This window comes from Ciconia boyciana, chromosome 5 (genome assembly GCF_034638445.1).
Source record: "Ciconia boyciana chromosome 5, ASM3463844v1, whole genome shotgun sequence".
Classification (NCBI taxonomy): Eukaryota; Metazoa; Chordata; class Aves; order Ciconiiformes; family Ciconiidae; genus Ciconia; species Ciconia boyciana.
In genome coordinates, this window is record NC_132938.1 from 41,484,383 (window position 1) to 41,501,092 (window position 16,710).

At 34.5% G+C, this 16,710-nt stretch overlaps 1 protein-coding gene across 4 annotated transcripts in view; it reads left to right on the forward strand.

Moving 5' to 3' along the window:
* FBXO8 (F-box protein 8) overlaps positions 1-10,227 on the forward strand; it is an 18,837-nt gene extending 8,610 nt beyond the window's left edge. For 2 of the 4 annotated variants that reach the window (XM_072861519.1, XM_072861520.1), the window contains exons 4-6: positions 6,719-6,837; positions 8,506-8,702; positions 9,487-10,226. In XM_072861519.1, coding sequence (XP_072717620.1) covers positions 6,719-6,837; positions 8,506-8,702; positions 9,487-9,674 — 504 coding nt within the window. In that variant the 3' untranslated portion in view covers positions 9,675-10,226. Of the gene's footprint in view, positions 1-6,718; positions 6,838-8,505; positions 8,703-9,486 lie in introns of all 4 variants that reach the window. The other 2 variants (XM_072861517.1, XM_072861518.1) reach the window with 1 other exon arrangement.
* The last annotated feature ends 6,483 nt before the right edge of the window (positions 10,228-16,710 follow it).

A 16,710-nucleotide genomic window follows, 5' to 3' on the forward strand; every position in this document is an offset into this window, starting at 1 on the left:
TTGCGTACAAAACCAGACTCCTGCTTCATGTTTCCTAGGAAAAGAAGGTACCGAACAAAAAGTAGTATTAACTTCCTGCATGCATTTATACATACACAAGGAAGTGGTAATTGAATAAATCCAAAGTAGGAAAAGGATTAAGAGACATTAAAAGATATACTTCTAGGAGCCAATAGTTCACTCTGCTGGTATGATACAGAAAACATGAACTTGTGACCACGGTGTGAAATAAATAAAGCAGTTGTATGAATCATTACAATAATGTGATTTTGTTTAAATTCCTGCTTTATCTCATATTCTGCTTGATAAAGAAACCCACTACTTTTATTAGTCACAAATTACAGTATTTTGTAATTTCCCTGGTAGAGCTCTGCCTTGAACTGTGATACGCAGTGCTGAGACGTCTTATCAGCACCTTGCCACTTGAGTGATTAGCATTGATTTTCAGCAGGCTTGTAGTGAATTTAGTAATAAATGTAAAGCTTTTCAAATGAAACGCATTTTAGGTAACTTAAATGTATTTTCAGGAATATATCAAGTTTTAATGGGTAACAGCTTTGTCCACCCAAATTTTTCTTTGTCTTTCAATTTGTTTTAACGTAATTTTTCCCTTACTGTCTTAGTTTATAATATGCTGTTATATTCCAACCTAATTTAAGGTAATCTTGGTAGGTTTAAAGCATTTAGAGCCTTCATAAAAGGCACTGAATAAAAAAATTGTTATTTTTAAAGGAAATTAAGATCTACAAATTAGAGCTACCTTATAGTATACCTAAATTAGGTATTAAATTTATTATGCTACACTTACTTCTTCTGGGTTCATTATGGTTACATTGTACAGTAGTCATACAGTCTGCTTCAGGCCTAGTGAGAGACAAGAACCTCATGAAATCTCCTAAGGGCTTCTGTTCCTCTCTCCCTGTGGAGCACCATAGCCTGGTAGGAATCAGGCAGGGCCTGAGTTTCAGGAGAATTCACAAATACTATTGCTTTTATTGTTTACGACTGTGATATTGGCAGAATTATTATTATAAGGACACTGTGACTGGAATACATGATATAACATTCCACTATTACAAATTGCGTCTCCGAATTTCCTGCCAAACTCTGCTTTACATTTGATAACAGACTTGATCAAATTACTATAAAAATAGGAATACTTACAGCCACAGGAGCAAGATTCTCCAAAGGACACCTCCCATGTCATGAAAATGGGTAACCAGGCTCCACAGCAACAGCTCCAGAGCTAGCGGTGGCTCACGGGGTAGGGAAGAGCATCTACACACTTTGTGGTAGGATTCTCTGGTTAGCCATTGTTGTGTGCATGGTGTTGTGATATCTGCTGTAATTTAATGTATTGATTGTGTGCATGAGCTTGCATAATTCATAGCAGGTGGTCACATTCTGCTGAAAGGATGTGCCTAATCACATTACATGTAATCTGAAAAAAAAAAAACCTCCAGTGCATGTTTGGTTTCTCATTATTTTTTTTGTTTGTTGTTTTTGGGGTTTTTTCATATGGCAGCACCATTGTAGCCAAGATTTTGGAACTTGGTTTTTGTTTCTTTAGGGAGAGGGGGTGGTTTAGTGTTAGTAGTAACACTTGAATATGAATATTACATTGTTTAATCTGCCTGTATGGTCTCTGCTGTATTTTATTCTAAGTGTATGTGAAATGTTTCTCATGCAGTGCTCATTTCATATCTCATATGCTTATGACTCAGAATTTGTAAGCAAACAGAAGTTATTTCCCACTGTTTTGTATACTGTTTCTAACTCCCTACAAAATATTTTGTCAAGTTTATTACATGGAGCTATGCTATGTAGTTAAAATTGGAACTGAAGGTGGAAAAGAGAATCTTTGGTCAGGAAAGAAGATCTAATTTTTGTTTCATTCTTAATGATAATGATTCTAACTTATTCTGTTTAATAGCATTTATTTTTATGGAGATTTTTTCTATTGGAATCTGGACTGCACCGAAACTCTCAGACTTTAATGAGGTCAGGATTTCCTCTATGTAGCATAATAACAATAAAGTACAGTAAGACAATGCTTATACTAAGCCTGGCTTTCCACTCTTCTGATTGTCTCATTCATTACCATCTGCCCTTAGTTTTTGCCAGGGAGGTCAGTTGTCTGGCCTTTTCTTGATTATAAATGAATTGTTAGTCACTTGCATAAAGCTACCTTACCTGACTTTTCATTACAGATAGTCTAGAAGATGGAATATTTACTGTGCTCTATATTTCTAACCAAATTTTTTGAAAACTTGTCCTATTTCATAGTGATGTACTAAGCAAGCCAATTTTGAGATGCATTTTTGATTTATCTCTCCTAAGAATATTAAAAGTGTGTGTATGTTGTAGAGGGAAGAAGTTATTTTGTGTGATTTATCTAAAAAGTTGGAATGGACCAGACAGCTGAAACATTTTGAAAACTACATGAAAGTCAGAGAACTTTAATCCTGTAAATTATTATTTATGGATTCTGTGTAACATGAAAAATTTTTCTACGTTCTACTTGTGATTTCTGCCATCATAAATGTGTATCACTGAGACTGTATTTTAAAGACATACAGTGAAAGATACACTGTTTCAAATGTATGTTGTATATTGTGTCCACATTTGTCACCGAATGACTTGATTTGTAACTTAGGAAAAGAATCTTAAAAACTGCTGCTAGAAAATATAACATCAGTACCATGCATTTTGTTCCAGAAGATGCACCATGACATATAGTAAGATACTGCATTTCCCTAGAAAAATGGGAATAATAATACCATACATGTCTAATTATTATTTACTAATAATGTTAATGTTACCTAGAAGCCTCAATTAGAAATTGAGGCCCTACTATGCCAGATACTGTGTATACAGAAGAAAATGACAGTCACTGCCCCCAAATAATTTATCTAAATAATTAAGCTAGTATTTAAACTTGAATTCCCATATGTCTTCAGCTTTTATTTAAGAAGGTTTAATTTGGTTAGTGATCAAAATTGTCTTTTTTTACTATAGTACAGACTAGAAAGAAATCAGCATTTTCTGTTGATACTTATGTAATCCTACCAAAATGTAAAAGCATATAACTCACAGAATTATAAATCACCTAAAAATGTTAATGTTAATATGCTACTAGTGATTTCCTTAGTCACCTTTTAAAACTATTTAAGCTAAACAAATATTGCATGTGTACAACCATTTATGTGACATTTGAAATTTCAAATATTAAGTGAAATTTGTCTTCATTCACAAATACATTTGTCATATATTTTCCTGCACTACTTTTAAATGCAGATTAGGTAAAAAGCTTCATTGTCTCCCAGCTCTGACTTTGCAAACAGTTCCATTTAAATATTATACATGATTTCTCTTTTTATGTGTAGAAAAATACTGATTCCAAAATTTCTATGCCATTGGCTTAGAATATGTCTGGTTTGGTTTGTATGCATATCTAAACAGAGATGTCAAATGCAACTACAAAAGTTTTAATGTTGACGGCTGTACTGAAATGTTCTGAAAGTACTCTTAGCAGAGAAGAAAATCAATGCAGAAATGAAACCAATGCTGAAAAAGAAAGCTTTTCAATTTTAGATATCCTGTATTAGTGGACATAAATGAGTGGAAGGGCTCTTGGGAACAGGTAGAAAGCAAGCTAGGAGCGTCAGTGCTGTAACAGAATAGGTTGGTAAAACAAGCATGGTGTGACTGGAAAAAAAGGAGCAACTGTAAAAAAATAACATACTGAAATACAACAAATGGCTTTTGTTGTTACTATTAGTCTATAGTTATGATTGTTATTTGCATACATAATTTAAATCAACACTTTCATACATTAAGATTTTATCCGGAGCTGTCTGAAATTCAGTGGTAGCATTCTTGCCACAAAGACAAGGTATCCTTAAAGCATCTTTCCTAATTCTCTAATGCTGAGAACATTATAGTGACAAGCAGGCTCCTCATGTAAGTTAGGCAGACACAGAGCTACTGGAAGTCTTGGCTGTTGTACTGTTCACCTGACTACTTTTCCACTAAATCGGAATTAGAAGAACATACTGTGTGTGCTCATTCTGCAGTCTTTCCTAAGTGTTAAAAAGACCTCTTCAGAGCTGGTAGATAGTGGCACAGATCTGCCTACCTGACTTCAGTCAAATGTTTCCTAAAAGAATCACCAGATGACTGATAAATAATCTTAGCATAGATTTTAATAGTGTGTAGAACTACTTATTTCAGCTAGTATACCTGCCACAAGCGACCATTTTAGCTACCAAAAGTGATTTATTTGAAGTGTGGGTTCTGAGAGGGATTCCAGGCAGTGTTTACAGTGTTACAAAAAGCAGATTCAATGACATGCCGTAAATCTTGTAAATAAATTTAATTTGCTCTGAGCCAAAATTTAAGACCTTTAAAGAGAAATCAGGTTTCTATTGTTGCAAAGTATTTGTGGTTGCTTAGGAAGAAATAAAAGGAACTAAAATGATGGCATGTGCTGAAGTATATTTTATTTATACCCTGTTTATTTGTGAAGGAGATGAGGAAAATTAATAATGAGACTGCAGAGAAAGATATTGTCAAACCTTATATGTGGTGGTGGGAGAGAGAGGGAATTAGAGACAGGGAATAAAAATGCTTTGCAAAGACTTGGTAGCCTATCAGGTGAAGATCCTACAATGAGTTGAAATCTAGTGCATGAAAGAAATTACTTGTGGCATTTACTGTCACAGAGAAACCAACCCATTTTCTGCCTTAAAGAAAGTGTTATTTTCATCCTGCCTCATCTATGATGTGCCAGGTATTTTCTGGATATGTTGCAGAAGTGTTTGTTAAAAAATTGCAGCAGGAATACTACTGAGAGTTCCTCACCAGGCTTCAGTTTGTATTACCTTAAGCAAATACTTATTACTGAAGCAAATGCATAAGTCTCATTAAGTCAGGATATATGTAAAGGAGATGTTCTGCTGCTAGTCTTGTATAAATTGCCAAAATATTCGAGGAATTAATATGCAATTGATGTTTATTTTGATCTCCCATTTTTAGTTTCTTATTTAGCTCTAATTCAAGAAAGTACTTAACTTTATGTTGTCCATCCATATTATGGACAAACTTAAATAAGATCTGATTTGGACTTAAATGCAAGCTTGTAGTGCAGTACGTTTCATTATGGTCCCAAATAAAGATTCTTCTTAAAATCAGGGTCTAAAATTGCTAGGATTTTTTTCTGTCTTACCTGTATAAAACCTTTATATTTTTATTTATTTTATAAAATATTAATTTTTTTAAAGTATGCTGATTAACTGCTATTTTCTATAAATACATAAGCAAAAATTATGGACTGGTAAAAACAGCTAGACAATATTACAGGTATTTGTTGGCTTTTCACTTGTGTTACTGATATCTTAAGCATATATTCTAATGTCTTTTTTGCTTGATATAACTGAGACCTTGCTTTACTAATCCACTTCATAAAACAACTTTCAAAACCTGCACTCAGTCCTTTATTTCTTTTTTAAGCAAAATTGAAGAGCACTGGGAAGTTAGTTTATACGCTGAATGACAGGTTGCCCCTACATCTTTATAGATGTAATGTAAACTAAAAGGGGCAGACTTGCAAAATATTGTCAAGTCTGATATCAGAAGATTTATGAAAAAATATTTCAGAAGTATTTTAAAGGTGATTTAGGTTGTGGCCTTGGTACATATCCTATGCAGAAATGCATTGTCCTACACATTTCACATTATTTCAACATTATGGTATAGTCAAGAGATACTGTACTTAAGTATCATAACAATTCTTTGTAACAAATGCTCAGAACTACTCCCAGCCCCTGCCAAGTTGAATTGAAACTAGTTGGTTAGTTATTCTCAGGTTTAGATTTTTTTAATTGAAAAATGGGAACGTTTTTAAAATCCATTAGGTTGGGTTTGATTTCTGAGATCATAAGGAAAACAGTTTCATGCTTTGGGATATTTCAATGAACAGAAAGAATCCAGAATACCACTGAAATATTTTTAAATGAAATTTGGCATGTGTATTCTATAAGAAATGTGTGCTTGGCAAAGTGTGGAAAATTCTGGAAATCATAATATGAATATAAAATATACACAATTGTTCTATCTTTTTTATGTTAGGCACAGTGTTCTTATGTGTATGCATATGTTGATATCTACTTATGCTTTGAAATCAGCGTGCTTGTGTTTATTTGCATTATTACACATTTAAACAAATGCATTTAATGCATCTATTTGAATGTGATACTTCATATACATGTGAGATCATTAATGTTTTAATGAAAGATATTAAAGACTAAACACATTATGGCTAAGATTTTCTTATTTACAAAAGTTATGAAATTAAAAGTTATGGTCCCTGCACCATTTTAAATGCAAGTACAAAAGCGTGAAAACCAAAATACTGGTCTACACTGTAAAGAAATTGTTAAAGAACCATCATGCTCATTATGGGGTTCATAACTTTAAATTTCCTACTGTGAGCATATGTAAAATCTCAACCATAACAATAAATTGTTTCTTTGCATTTGATTTATAGTTTTAGAGTGTATTGTGCATGTTGAAATGTGATTTAGAGGAAGAGGAATCATTCTGAAAAACAAACCCACTAATTAGTAGGATTATGTTCCTACATTGCCACGTACAATACTTGTTCCTAAACACATTATGAAGATTAAATATATTTATACGTACATGTATTTTATCTCAGGGAGTCAACTACTTTATGTCCAAGGGCATACTAGACGATTCGCCAAAAGAAATAGCTAAGTTTATCTTTTGCACAAGAACACTAAATTGGAAGAAGCTGAGAATCTACCTTGATGAAAGGTAATTTGAATTTCTCTTGAGACATTTCCTATCATTTTCAATGTACAGCACCATTCAACAATATTTTGCTTGTATTTATGTAATTTTAAAGATGTAAAAATGCAAGAGAATGCAACTAAGTAATGCTGCTGCTAAATCTGAACAGTTATTCAGTTCCAGTATTTATGTGACTGTAACACTTTAAGATCCCCTGAAAATACCACCTATAACTAGTAAATCTCACATTCTGTGCTTTTTCTGCATTTTTGCAGTTCTGGGCATAACTTGTTTTGAAGTTATAGTGAGCATTTAAACTGCACAGGATAATCTTTGTGCTGTATGACATTCAGATTTTATAGATATTTTGCTGCTTTCTTTGACTTAAGGTTTCTTTTTTTCCTATCTAGTATGGGTGTTAATCAGAAAAAGCAGTTATCACTTTACCAAGTGATGATAGCTTTTTAACTAATGTTGAATCATCTAACCATTATTTGGTTGTCTGCTATTTCTCGAATGGAAGTCACACCCGCCTCCTAAGATGCAATAGAGCATCCTCTTGGAGACAGCATGGGCTGCAGTGGGGAACACTCTCCCTGCTGTAGCATGCTCTCCTACCTCCACAATGCTTTCTCTTGCCCTCCAGGATACCTTCAGGTTGGGGTAGTGCAATATCAGGAAAGAGGAGCACCAACACGTTCAAGTGAAGTTGAAAGAGGAGGAGAATAATAACTGGACCTTAAATAGGAAGAGCAGAGGGACAGCAGCGCTTCTAGCAGGAATCCTCTCCTGCTTCTCATCCTCCTCAGCCTGTACCACTAAAGGAATAAAAGGAGTCATTCTGTAGTGTTATCACCACTGACAGTCCTGTACTGTAAAACTTTAGATTATCAATTTTTCTGGCAATAGGAAAAAAAAATATAAAACCATTTAACGGATGAGATTGCAAGTTAATATTGGCAACCCCTACTGCCACTCATCTTCCCTTTGTAAACAGAGTGTAATCAGGCACTAAAAATAAAAACTAGTTTTCTAAATGTTGAAACTCCCCTCTTAGTACTGAAATGTTTAATAGAAAGGAGAAACATACGAGAATATTCTTTGGTTCACTTCAAATTTGCTTCCAAATTTCCTTCAGATGTCTTTTGCACATCTGTTAATGTAGGCTAGTCTGAATCCTTTAGACATTTCTGTGTTTGGTGGACAATGCTTGAGAGCATCGCACCCTGATGGACTTAGACTTTAAAGGGGTTCCGTGAGCAAATTTTATCTAACTTAAGCCTGGTTTTAACAAGTCAGTCCTGCAACAGCTTCTGTAGAACCTGTAGACAGCTTCTACTTAGGCACCAAAATGTGTGACACACATGAATCTATTCCCTTTACTGTCTTTTTTAATGGCTTTGTCAGACAGTTTAAAGGAAGCGAAGCCTCTATGTAGACTATGATTGAATATGCATATAAAGAAACTTAGAATTCTGATTAATGTGTATTTTTATAGTATTTGGCTACTATTGTGTCTGAAGAACATGTGTTTATATTATCTTTGTGCTGTTAGTGATAATTGTTGTTCAGCAAAAAACAAAGCTCATAAACTATTTTAAAGCTTTCATTTTTATTTTTAAAACCTACACTTTCATATTTATAAACAGTTAAAAGAAACTTCTCTAATTATGTGGGATTTTGTTCTACCAGGCGAGATGTTTTGGATGACCTTGTGACGCTGCACAACTTCAGAAATCAGTTCTTGCCAAATGCACTGAGAGAGTTCTTCAGACACATTCATGCTCCTGAGGAGCGCGGGGAGTACCTTGAGACTCTCATAACAAAGTTCTCTCACAGATTCTGTGCTTGTAACCCTGATTTGATGAGAGAGCTTGGCCTTAGCCCTGGTAAGCAAAAAAGAGCTTTGATTCAGTGGATCAGTCTTCATATTTCTGGATGATGCTACTGTTTATGATAGTTTTAAAATCAGCACCTAAACAAGTATTTCTGAAAGTACAAACATGGTTTGGGAGGGTTCAGTGTACAGGCATCATCCCACTCAGGTTGAAAAAAAAAAAAACAAAAAAAAACCAAAAATAACATACAGATTCTTTTCTTAGACCTAGGTGATAAGTGGGTTTTATTTTCATGTTACCTTCACTTTTGTCTGTGCTTAAGCTCTGTACTATCTCTAAATTCTCTCTTGCAAAGACTTATACACTTAACATTTTACCTTGTGGATAGTCCCGCAGAAATGAGAGGGAATTTGGGGCCTCACTCAAGTTAACAAGCATTTCTAATTGATTGGGGGGGAGCCAGTTTTCAGCAGTGGGACTGCTTACATATATAAAGATAAGCTTTAGCAGGATGTTGGCCTTAGTTTACAAAAACTTCAAGAATCTGTTTAAATGAATGTGCATAAAGCCCTTAGTGACTTTTGGATAATGTAGAAATATTAAGAGATTTGTAAATGCTCATTTGGCAATGTGCTGACATTACTACTTTGAAAATTGCTATATTAAATTTTATTTCACTGGGATACCCTTTTGAGTTGTTACAAATGTGTGTGTGTGTATATATATAATTATAAGCCCAGATGATGAAGACCATAAGGTTCTTGGACAGGGAACAATATTTTTAATGATCACTGTTTCCTTTTTAAAACTTGCTTATTTATTCTCTCTTGTCTAGATGCAGTTTATGTACTGTGTTACTCTTTGATTCTGCTTTCCATTGATCTAACAAGCCCTCACGTGAAGAACAAAATGTCAAAGAGGGAATTCATCCGAAATACACGACGAGCTGCACAGAATATTAGTGAAGATTTTGTAGGGCACCTTTATGACAACATCTACCTTATTGGCCATGTGGCTGCCTAAAAGCACAATTTGCTAGCACTTAAAATTTGTAATTTTCAAAAACTACATCAATTCAAGAAATTAATTATTTTGTAGAGATGGGGGTTATTTTAGTGCTGGTCATTCTAACCTCTGTATGCAATCAAAGTTTGTGTGTGTAAGTGTGTGTATGTGTAAACTACCTTTTCTATCTATTTACCGTGGGAACAGAAGGATTTGGAGATTTGTTTTTCGTATTTTTTTTTAGTTTTGCACAAAACAATGCCATTAGTCTGACACAGCCATTTACGAATGTTAAACTGACATTACAGCCTAAGCTGACAAAGTGGTGAATTTGTGCATTAGATCTGCTTGAAACTTTAATAAGTTCATTCTTTTTAGAATACCATGTAATGTGTATATATTTAACTAAAGAGATTTATAATCATAATTATTTTATTGTAAAATATTTTAACTAAAATTTCTCCTTTTATCTCTTAAAATAGTGTTGTACTTCTTTCTTTTGCATTTTTTTACAATGCTGACTACCTCAGATACATGTTAGAGAAATGTTGGTCTGAATACTACAATAAAGTTTATTCTAGGAGATGACAGAACACTTGTAAAATATCTAAGCTGATATTTAATGCTATATTGACTAACTTGAATTAACATATTGCCAATCTGCTATTCACTCAGTTTTCAAGATTACAACCTCTATTTTAGATCACTCCTGATGTCCTACAGGGATAGCCTAGGGAGATCATGCAGTTTACATAGAGAGAGCTAACCTGTATTGCAGACACTAGTTATTGGGGACATAAGACAACTACAATAATCTATTTGGTACGGTAAGCAAGGAAAAATCTCAACAGGGAAAGTGGTAGGGGCAGCTAATGTGTTGCTGCTTTCAACTGCTTCCCTCGGTCTAGAAGTGTCAATGATGGAAATGCCTAGGCAAATATATACCAGATGACTCATTGCTAAAGCTGTTAAAAACTGACTGTGCAAGATAGAGCAGTGACTGTGCAGGACTGGAGAGCCGTTTCAGGCTCAGATACTGAATTACTCTTTCTAAATCTGTCATGTAGCTAGATTTTAAATAGTTCTATATTTATGAAAATACTTCAAAAATGGTTTCAGTCAGGTTGTGTCTTACATTTTGTGAAGTGTGTAGAATATTAGCAGTGCAACTGCTGTGCATGTGCAGGACTTGAATGAGGATTTGCCTGGGTTTTGTTCAGATAACTCATAGAACAGTGCCTTTCTTAAATTGACATAACATGTAGTTGAAATCAGAGCTGTTCCTGATTATGTTTGTTTACATAATATTCAGCTATCGCTAGCATCTGGATTCATCATGGTAATAAATAGAGTTATCCTTTTTCCGTACCACACCATGAGGTGAGGTAGGAAGATATTTTTAGTTCTGTTTTACAGATTAATCTGATTTTTTACGTAAGAAGCCTATGGCAGAACGAGGAATTGAATGCAGGTCATGCTGCTCATAGGCACACACTTTGCCCACACTGCTGCTTTCCGTTTGGCACCTAGGGGGTGTTACATTTGTCTTAGATATGAGAAGAGTGATGACAATGACAGTCCACATAAGGGCTACATAAATGACAGGGAGAAAAAATTGTAGCTACTGGTGCTGTTTCAAGTGTTTAGTACATTTTGTTTATAGCTCTGGTCCAGATGCAAAAATGCACCCAGAAAAAGTTGTTGGTTTTTTTTTTTACGTTACCGTTAATCAAGTGCAAGTGCCATTTGTATTTGTGTAGCATACACAGCCAAAGCCAGGAGCCAGCAGTATTGCAGCTGTCTTCCAGACAGGTTTTACAATATCACTCCTCTCTCTCAGGATGACTTCTCATCACTTCACCCTGTATCATTTCATATATTTCAGAAAGCCCAAGGATGCATTCCACAGTGGTCAATTAATCTCAAAAACAAATAAAGAGTATATGGTACGTCAGGGAGCTTTGGTTAAGGCTCAGGTATCTGGTCCTGTAAAAAGAAAAAAAAAAAAGAAAGATGACAAGTTGGAAAACTTTTAACATAATCTGTAAAGCCAACAATAATGGATAAGTGTCTCTCTGCTCCTTAAAGTCATCTTACATGAAGGCTGCAGAATATGGCTTTCTAGAAAACACTCCTCAGAAGTTATACACTTAAAAAGAAGAATTCAGTGAATTTTGAAATTGCAACTAATCTTATCAGGAAATGTTTTCTTCTCAAACCACAAATGCAGAGCGAGGTCTAATTCTCTTCTGACTGGTGTTTATGTTGACATTAGTGATACTGGGTTTGATTTTGCACTGATATGAGAATATGAATTTTTAATCTGCATTTCTCTTAATTTCCAGTTATCCTCAGTTCCCATCCTCAAACAGATACAGAACAAAACCTCCAGGCAGAGAGCATGTCTTTTTTCTGGAATAGATGAGTACATCTATTTAGATGTTTAGAAAGCTTCAAGGCCAGTGTAACAGCCAAGAAGATAAATTAGAAACAGGATGATATGGTCAAAGTTTCCATAAGACGCAAGTCCAGGGGAAAAGAAAAAAAAAAACCCAAAACAAAACCCTAATCACATACAGATAACAGCATCTGATCTTCACAATAGGATTTGGAACAGTGTTAGATGGTTAGCACCCAACTCATGCTGTACATTATGTTACTAACTCAAAGTGGAACAGAAAACAGCAGACAACATGCCAAGTGTGAATTCCCTTAGAGGTAACCAAGAAACAAAAAATTACAATAGACATTTCATCCGTCCTTTTTTATTTTTAAGTTTGAGTCTTTCTCCAGAGTGGCAGAGAAGTAATTTTTTTCATTTTAAGAATCTAGGCTTTTCGTGAAGTTAGGCAATTTTCTGTCTTAAAAAAAATCGTAAGCAGCTGTAACAATACCCTTACAAAGTGAGAAAGATAAAGCTTGAATTCTCTTAGTCATCCTCCAAAAGCCCTCTAAAAAATACATTTTGGGCAGTGTCTTCTTCAGGACACTATTGGTGTCTCCACATACATTTTAAAAGAAAACAGTGATAGATACTTCATTGATCCAGGTGTGACTAAATGATGTGATGTGGAAATAGCTACTTGATCAAGCACTTCAGAAGACTTAGAGAGAGGATCCCAAGCCTAATGACATGAGCATGATCACACTCATACCTGCAAAGTGATTCCCGAGCTATCATGATTCCATCACTGCATGTCCTTTGAACTTTGGCCATGTGATTTGCCTTCACACTAACTGTATGCAGCACTGAAGGAAGGAATGAGCCTGCAGCCCAGCCCCCTGCAAACGCTAGTTATTCCGGTCCTAAAAGACACTGAAGTTGTGTTCTGAATGGTCATTGCTGAAATTTTGCTAACGTTAGTATACACAGATGTGACAGAAGGACAACTGTTCTTTGTTCATGTAGGGGAAATGAGTGTACCTGTGTCCATGTAAAGTGTCACATAATACAGCTCATTTTTGCCTGTATTAAATTCTGAGGCTCTCATTGCATTTATTCAAGGATGCAGCGTATATTACATATTCACATGGTTTAGTTATAGACAGTGTCTGATATTCTACATTTTCTCAAAACTCTATTTCTGTCTTGAATACTTTCCATTCATACTCTAAACAACAGATCTATACAGCTTTGGCTTTTTAAAATAAATCAAAGCTGTTTCAACATACAAAAGCTTAAACAATTATAAGTTAGAGACACGTTTGTCAATTTTGAAGTGGGCAGAAATTCGCATTCAGAAACAAAAATCAATTTGGTCTCTTCAAACTTTCCCTCCCACCCCCCACACTGGAAAAAGAAAAATTATAAACAGTTTCAAAATACAGATTTAGGAAAATAAACTGTCTAGCTGGGCAAATAAATGTTACTATTTCCTCTTCAGTATACTGCAGTTTATTAATGTTCTTTACATAAACAAATTTATCAACAGGAATTGCTCTTTTTTGAAGTGGTAATAGTTTTGTTCTCTGTGTAAGGTTGTCATTATGCAATCTGATTTTTTTATAGTTCTGTTTTTGGAAAACAAGTATTAAATTATTTTAAGTACTTAAGCAAAATTGAGGTATACCTACTTGATCACGTTAAAATGTCAAAATAACAATATTAAGTATTTAGAAAAGTCACATTTACTTGCCTTATATTGGATTGGGATTTTTTTTTCTTTTCACATATTTCATGTAAGTATCAAAACTAATAAACATTAAGGCTGATGACTTGTTCTCTGCCATTGTAAAATCTACCACTCTAATCTCAAAACCACTATTAAAATGGACAAAGGACAGACTTAAAGGATTTCCTGTGTCTCCCATAGGCACATTATGGTTTCATTTTGCCTTAAAGAGAAATAATATACAAACTTTTATAATTTACATATAATAGTGATTTTAGTAAGATAAAATTTTATGTGATCTTCTAGTATCATTTATCAGATGTTAAAAATTAAGACTTACCGTACGATGTGTGTAATTACATCATAACCAGATAGCTAGGATTAGTTACAGAAATGAATGTGTATGTAAAAAGCTTCAAAGAGATCACATTGCTCCTTCATCACTTCAGTGCTTTTGCTGACAATGATGTTAGTAAATTTGCAGTTTTCCTTTCTTATTCATATAAACAAGCTTAGAGAAGAGATGGTTTAGAAAATATTTACACAGAATACTTCCATTCCCTATGTGAAATTTTCTTGCATTAAAAAGGAACTTTCTGTATTTGCTTTATAGTTTAAAAAAGCAAAAAACTACAATTCAGTGAAAGAATGAAGAGGCTCTAATTTTCAGATATGTGGTTCACTCATAGCACCCAATACAGAAAACTAGCAAAAAGCACTTTTCAGATTTCTAGCAATCCAACAAATGCATTATTTTTTAAGCTTAAAAATACTACTTATTGAGTATGTGTACATGACAGAAATCAAGCATATTTATGTGAAAGCAACATGGTCAGGATACCAGTTCTTTTCAGAGAGAGTATTCATTTGTAAAAGTTAGCTTTCTTCTTGGCAGTGTTGGAGAGGAATGTTGGATTTAATTTAAAATGATTAATGAGATTTTGTCAGACTCCCTGCCTTTACCACCACTGCAGTTTGTCAGCACAACAACCTGGGAAACCCGGACGCCACTCTGTCGCCCAAAACAGCTTTCCAGGAAAAAATAAACCTGAGTAACTAGTGCCAGGTACATGTCAATGGTATTGTCTTTCAGCTGTTGAAAGTTTAACTCTAAGTTGGGACATTTACACATTCTGAGGAAGTGAACCTTATTCGTTATTTCAATAGTGTGCTTTTGACAGTGGATACTAGTAAATGCTTAAGTTTTCAGAGCAGGCATAGCCTTTCTTGTTAACCTTATGGAAAATCCTATAATCCATGCAAAAGAGAAATTCTTTAAAAGGAAAAAAAAATACCAAAGCTTGTTCAGGTAAGTTTTTCTGGAGAAAGACCATCTGTGCAACCTGTCTCATTTTTGGCTGTATTCCGTTAGGAGGATCTCATCCTCTGAGCCCTACGCACGCAAATAGGCTGCCGAGTGGCAAGGAATGCTCTGCTGGACTTGAGGCAGACGCATCTGTGTGCGCATGTATGCTAATAGCCAAAACCTAACACGTTCGCAATACTTTTCTTGTGTAACCATAACATAAGAAAATGAGCAATTCTTTTGAAATGTAAGGTAGATATTGAAAATTATTTATGATTTGTCTTTGCCGCTTTCCTTGTGGAAATTTGTTCTGTTGGGCTACAGCTTGAGCATTGTGTTCTCCTGGCACATGAAATACACAAAAACTGAAAAGAAGACTTTAATTTCAAAAGCAGCCTTCCCCTTGCAAGAAAGCATATGTCTGCCTGTGCTGCACAAGTCTTTCTGCAGTCACATAACCCTGTATCAACTGACCTTTCATTCACTGCTGTGGACCCCTTTATACACGAGTTCTGTCCATTAACTCAGCAGGCCAAAAACCCTGTGAGGCTTCACAGAGATGTAGATGGTGAAAAAGACATGGTACTGCTCTGCTACACCAGGCAGAACATACTCCTTATGGGGGATGATGCCACAGGTATTCTTTGCATGACTTTTATCTTAGCTAATTCTTATGTGTTAAAAAAAGTATTTTCACAACTGCTGTTTCCCTGTCATCACATCCAGAATTCAGACTAATTGTCATAATTACATGTAACGCAATTGAATTGAAATACAATTTTGTAACTGGAGAACTTCTTGAGTTTACTTGCCTTCTGCAGCATTAATCACCTGCATGACCAAACAAGCAAGGAAATCACGTAACTGCTTTAGAAGTGCTATAGAAGTGCATCTCTCAGTGTGCTTCTTAGTGACAATCAAGATCCTGCATTTTTTCACATTAAATGTAACTCCTTATTTCTATATTCCTCTTAGGAGTTTTTATCAATAAATGTATTTGTTACCGTTCCATGCTGTCTAAAGTCTGACAGTACCATTTCTGGTTTGTACTAGCAAAAGCTAGTTTTGTTGGGGTTTTTTTTTCCAGCATAGCAGCTAAATTTACAGTGGATAGATACACAACATTCATCTATCACAGTAAAAATATGCTTAAAAATGCTTTAATCTTTTTTCCCTATATATAAGGTTTAGACATGTATTAAAATACAGAAGTCACATGATTAGTAATCAGCTTTTGTTAAAACTTTTTCAGCTTTTTAAAAATAAATGTATTAATATATTATTTCCTTTACTTGGTATTAAGTGTTCACAATGTACATTATGCTGCCTAATATATACTGAAAATCACAGCACTTACTTAAAGGCCTAATTTGAAGATTTAAATGGTACATAGATAGACATTGTGTTGACTTCCTGTATAAAGTAGATTTTATTTAAAATCATAAAGACCCTGAAATGTATTGAGAATTCTTTTAAATGAGTAATATTTAGTAATATTAAGTTAAATTGTTAAACGTAAATCAAGATTTATGGTCTGGGTCTAAAGACACAAATTAGTAAAAGGGGAGGAAAGCCAAAGGAAGAAATTTTCTTTGATAGGACTTTTCGTTAAAGGTTTCATTAAAATTAAAATTTT